The 6,387-nt window shown below is 35.0% G+C and overlaps 1 protein-coding gene across 1 annotated transcript; it reads right to left on the bottom strand.

Moving 5' to 3' along the window:
- Positions 1 to 4,962: 4,962 nt before the first annotated feature.
- Positions 4,963 to 5,993, bottom strand: LOC149577883 (uncharacterized). The gene has a single exon (XM_089826219.1). The coding sequence runs from the start codon at positions 5,760 to 5,762 to the stop codon at positions 5,250 to 5,252; it is 513 nt and encodes a 170-aa protein (XP_089682345.1). The 5' UTR covers positions 5,763 to 5,993; the 3' UTR covers positions 4,963 to 5,249.
- Between the last annotated feature and the right edge of the window lie 394 nt (positions 5,994 to 6,387).

A 6,387-nucleotide genomic window follows, 5' to 3' on the forward strand; every position in this document is an offset into this window, starting at 1 on the left:
ATCTTTCTAGATCTTAGTACCTTCCAAGTGGGTGCCAACTTCCTAGAAAATAAGGAATATGTCATCTCATCACTTTCCATGTAGGATGTCACCTCAATAAGAGGTCCCACAAAATAAATGACAACTTCAAAAGTTAATATTTAAGATACATTAATTAATTAAATAATTCAACGTGTTAGGACTAAGACGTCTTAATCCCAACACCTTAGACCTAGTTTTAAAAAAAAATCATATATTGTTACTTGCAACTATGTCAATTTGCTTGTGAACTTTTTTGCAACTACACCACTGGTTGCTTGCACACAAAAAATAGGGAAAATATTGGTAGACAGGGGTTTGCCTCAATCAAACACATGTAGGTGAATCTACCTTGAAATTGAAATAGAAATTGCTTGAAAATGGAAATGTGTATTTAGTAGTAGAGGCTCAAATAAGAGAATAAGATATCTTATACCATGATATTGCAAATGTGCATGAAATGAGATCACAAGTGTTGATGCAATAACACTCCATAAAAGGTCTAAAAGGATGTCACAAAAGACATGTTTACATGATAGTTGTTGAAGCTTGCCACAATGAAGAATATGGTGGGATGAATTGCCTTGAATACTTTACTTCTCCTTGAATGCTTGATTAAAATTAATGGCTTCCCAAAATGAGGGAGATTACTTTGCTTTTACACCTCACCAAGTCATTTCAGTACTAAAAACTAAAAGAAGGTTGATAGGGTCTTTAAGATCCCATCAAAATCAAAGTATCTTTCTCCAATTTAGATTTGGGCCTAATTTACAAGGTACAAGGCACCTCACAATGCATGGGACAACTAACAAGTTAACTCACCCCACGCCTTATGGGACGTGCCTATTAGCCTATCATAACTTAATTTTGAATTACAAATCAATTCAAATATGGAAATGCCCAAGACATACACAAAACTGAACTTTGATAACATAATAAATACAACTCCAAATTGAAATAGGGCCTATGTTTGCAAGAGGTGATAAATGAATTTAATGAAATAATTAAAATGGGGCACACTTAACATTAAGGGTCCTCATAGAAATTAAAATAAGAGAGAGCTAAAATTTATATATTTACAATTAAATGCACTCGAAAAGTCTTATGCTGCATGGAAGAATGAGTAGACGCTAGAATGGGCACTAAGTATCTATGGAATTGAACACCTTAGAAATTGTGTACTACTTACGACACTAGAACTTGCCATATAGTATGTCTTGCCATAGCCTTGTTTCGTCAAAGCAAATATGACCTTTGCATGTATTGATCTCTTGTCCTATTAGCCTACACTCACAATTGTGTTTAAAACTTGGTAGTGCTAAAATAACTTCTTAGGGGTTTCCTAGAGGCAAAGAAAAATAGTTTGGCTTCTTTGATATGAACCAAGCACCTATGCCAATGTACACATTTGAATACAAGCTAAGCAATGAAGAAAGGCGCCTAGATGAGGAATGTGTGTAGTAACTAATAATGTGATGTAGTGATGTGATCAAACATCTTGTACCTTGGATGTCCAACTAATTATGTAAAAAATTAGTTTAAACTCAAGAAATTAGATGCTCAACTCAAATCATTTTAGTGTGAAGTTACAATTGATTTCTTAAATTGTTGACCCATAAAACTATAAAAATGAATTTCAAAAACAAAGTATGAATTTATGAACTTATAATATATATGAATCTGTAATCCAATGAAAAATTAAATAAATCAAACACTAAAACAATATACTTACGACAATAACAACAATAAATATTTAAAAATATCAAGATATGCTACTCTAATAAAATGAAGATATGCACTTTTGCCCAACACACTACTCTTAACGAGAACCAAAATTCAATGATGAAAACCAAACAGTAGCGAATCAAACCTAGATAGAAAGACTAACTAGAATAATCTTAGTGTATATAGTTGCTTATGTATTTTAGAATGGTGGAGGTTTATTTTGTTCTTCACAGGGAGAGGTCATGGCAGAAGATGTAAATTTGGAATCGGGATGGAAACATGTGGCTTGCCTGTGACAAGATCCCTGCAATTGTAGATTACGCCAAGCTATGTAATCTAGTGAACTGTGCGCTAGTGAGAGACAAGAAGGTGTACTGATAACTGGCTGATTGGTTCTGGATAGAAATCGATTTATCCACCGTATAGTCCCGTCACATGCTATGGCTACGTATTCAAAGTTAGACATCTGAGAAAAGCCTGAAACAGAGGTGTACTATTAGTAGGGTTTGAACCCTTATCTCTAACAATAAGAATGCGTGCTCCCCCATTACCTGTAATCAAGTGATTATTTCTATGTCGTTGGAAATATGGGTGGATATAGTCCGGATCAGTGGACTTCGGTTTCAAATGGATTTGAAACAATCAACATATCAAAATATTCTAGAAACCCAGCCAGATTATAAATATTACTGTATCGTTGGAAATCTGAGTGGATATATTCTGAACACTGAACTTCTTATTCAAACAGATTTGGAACAATTCGCATAAGAATACTTTGGATGCCCAGCCAAATTTTGATTATTTCTATATTGTTGGAAATCTGGATGGATATATTTCTTAACATTGCATTTCATGTTCAAATCAATTTGACACAATAATTCGAAACAATCTGGCCAGTTTATGATTATTCATATATTGTTAGAAATCTGAGCGAATATATTCTGCACACTAGAGTTTTTGTTAAAATCAATTCGATGCAGCAATTCAAAATATTCTGGCCACATTATGATGATTTCTATATTGTTGGAAATCTCGGTGAATATATCCCTTGCCACTGGATTTCTGGATTCAAACAGATTTCGACCAATCAGCTTATCAGAATATTCTAGGTGCCCAACCAAATTGTGATTATTTTTGTTGAAAACTTGAGTTGAATCATCAGAATAGGAACATTCAGCATATTAAAGTAGTTTGGATACTCATCCCGATTATGATTATTTCTACATTGTTGGAAATCTGAGTAGATACATTCCTGAACACCGTACTTCTGATTCAAACCGATTTGACGCAATCACCATATGATATTATCCTAGGTTCCCATCCAGATTATGGTTATATCTGTACTGTTGGGGATCTGTGTATATATATTCTGAAAATTGGACATCTGAGCTCAAAAGGATTAATCAGCATATCAGAACAGTCTGGGTGTCCAGTCAGATTACAAATGTTTCTGTATTATTGAAAATCTGGGTGGATATATTTCTGAACACTGGACTCGGCGCATCAGAATGCTCTGGATGCCGAGGAAGATTATGATTCTTTCTATATTATTGCAAATCTAGGTGGATATAATTCTGAACCCTGGACTTCTGGGTTCAAACGAATTTGGAACAATCAGTATATAAGAACACTCTGGGTGCCCACCCAGATTACCAATACGCCACTTGCTGGTGTTAATTTTCTTCCTCTGTTTTCTCATTGTTAAATATTAATTGAATAGTATCTTCCTCTGTTTTGTAATTGTTAAATGTTAATTGGATAGCCTGTTGTTTCACTTCTCTTGGAGAAAGTTGAGATGTAGTTAAAGTAAACTTAAATTTCAATTGATAGGCTTTCTAATTTTCAATTGATAGGCTTTCTAATTAATAGTTCATAACGCAATCTGTAGTTAAGAGCGCTCGAGCTAGAGTAGTACTGAGATGAGTGATCTCCAGGGAAGTCCTGGCTTTCACTTCTATGAGCATCACCTAGATTCAATGAGTGCTAAGTGTTCCATTCATTCTCATGAGAAATAGATTCGTGTGAACCGCTACTCATAAAACATAGATCAATGAATTTGACTCAAAATCTACACAATTAAATTTGATAACAATATCACAATTTGAATTATCAAATTAACCATGTTAAAAATTGTGCCCTAATTTATCTTCTCACTGCAAAAAATTTTCCCTCCTCCATATCAATTTCCTAGTGTGATTTGTAGCATGATATATTAATCTACTTCTATTTGAATATTTTAGGCTACCAAAACAGATTAGGCATGTTGCAAATGTCTACATTGTAGGTGGCACGCCATACGATTGAAAGAAGTAGAAGTTCCAGTCTTACTTTAAATTCTAAGTTAAACCAGAACATTATCTATCTTTACTTCTATTCGAGAGTCAATGTGTGAGCTTTATCAGGATTCATGGGTATTGATGTGACGACTAGCACCTGCAAATTGAAGCTGTTATCGAATCAGTTTCTAAGTGCATTGCCTAAAAGTCATATTTTTGCTGAAAAACTATGTTCTTGCTATGAATCCTAAAGCTGGGCGGCAAAACATCCTTTCGTTTGTAAAAGCTCTTCAAGGGCAGTACTACAAGAGCAATTAGATGCTGAAGTGCCTCCTAATAGTATCTCGAATTCGGGGCCATTTTGCTGTCTATATTAAGTGTCCAGACTATAGGGAACAGAAACAGAACTGATTGTGAAATTTGATGGCTTCTTATTGCTCTGTCAGACATCGTTACTAAATGTACTGCATGGGAAAGAATTATCGCAGATTGATATTTGGAAGTGTTGCAGTTGATCCAGATTATTTTAATCAAAATAGGATCAAGCAATATCATGGAGGCATGTTGGTGTTTTTATTTTTATTTTTGTAAAGATTAAAATTTCTGGGATTCGCTGAGGCCACAAACTAATACCTCGTTGAATTACGCCAATCTAAAATGTTAAGAAAGCGTCAATAGATTCAATACGAACACAATTCTAAAAATCGATAACTTGTTTAGACTATATTGGTATACACCTTGTCCAAGACATAATTCACCATTTACATTATCTGCATCCTTTTTGCCATCATGATTAGAAATTAAGCAGCTTAATATGGCAATTTTCTGCAGTTATGATAGAAGCTGTTTGCCAGACAGAACAGAAATGATTACAAATAGTTATAGAACTACACAAATAAATAAAATTTGGGGGTTTTTAATTGAATGTAAGAAGAACAATATATGCAAGAAATAAATACAACTGAGCCTAAATTTGTATTCAGAAAAAATGAGATGAGGCTGTCGACAAATCGGGAATATTATATCCAACATAAAATTTCCTCTGGTGAAAATATTAGCAATCCAGCAATCCTCATTTACCTACAATAATTGATGCCGTAAAACTAACACATTGCGATTCCTAGTCCCAATATAACCATCATTGAATGCGCTGATGTATTCTACAGATTGATTGTACAAGACAAATAAATGAAAACGATGAGGAAGAAACTTGAAACCCCAAATCAACGTTTAATCAGTAAAATGTTTGGAATCTACAGATCGAAATCGCCCAAAAATTGACAAAACTGAATTAGAGAATGTTACTCGCTGGCAAACGGGCTTGTTTTGAAAGTATCTACGTGGAAAAGAAGTTGTGACAGGTCCAATCTGGAACTCCAGATCCCCATTTTCTGCAACAGAGACATCTGTTATGGACAACCACACAAAGGCGTTCTTCTTGATGGTGATGCCATGAAGATTTGAAATAGATCCGTAGGAAATAATCCCTGTAATGGAGGGTTTGTAACGGATATTGTAAGAGTATTCTTCCACCCAAACAGAACACGTCTTCTTTAGATGCACCTGCAAACGACCACTGTTGGTGTCGATGGAGTAGGCTGCTACTGTATCTGGAAGGAGGCCTGATGGGAATCCATATTTCTCCAAGACATCGTACATGCTCTCATTCTCACTCTCTACAAAATGCAGGATCAGAAACAGGGTCAATAAGCTGAAATGAAGAGATTGAGATCTGAGTGCCATGGATACAGTAAAGGGAAGAGAACCAGGGTTGAGAATTAGGTATTCGATCTATCATAATTTGTAGTACGGGAGGGAGAGAATTGAGATTTGCAATGTACACCACAGAATTCAAATACAACGTACGATACGACCTGCCCGCCTCTTCTCCATACGTACACACTATTTTAATTGGACGAGTGGCTCGTTCTTCGCTCGCGCCTCGCCTAGCGGGCTTTCGGCGAGCGGAAGGCTCGTTCAAATAAGCTTTAAACTTGTTTTAATCTTTTCTTTATGCCCAATATTTCCACACTGTTTTAAAAAAAAATATTTATGCAAATTTCTTTATGAGAATGAATGGAACATTTAGTACTTATGTATTTAGGTGATGCTTATAAGAGATGGGACATTGGGTTTTTTTAGAAGCTATGTCATTTTAGTATAACTCTAACTCAAGCACAATTAACCATGGAACTTCCTCCAAGATCAAACCTACTTAACTTTCTAACTCATGCGCAAGACCTCTATCAAGTGTTGCACATTATGAATCATTCATTATAGACCCCCCTTTAACTCATCAATTGATAAGTAGAAGATTTTTTCCAAGAGCTAAATTTTATATATTGGTATTAGGATTCCACTGTGTAGA

This window comes from Cupressus sempervirens, chromosome 1 (genome assembly GCF_028749045.1).
Source record: "Cupressus sempervirens isolate cs-2001-9-10 chromosome 1, ASM2874904v1, whole genome shotgun sequence".
NCBI classification, from domain to species: Eukaryota; Viridiplantae; Streptophyta; class Pinopsida; order Cupressales; family Cupressaceae; genus Cupressus; species Cupressus sempervirens.

Bases quoted from the DNA above. Each gene is read 5' to 3' on its own strand.
- LOC149577883 (XM_089826219.1), bottom strand. From the start codon at position 5,762: ATGGCACTCAGATCTCAATCTCTTCATTTCAGCTTATTGACCCTGTTT.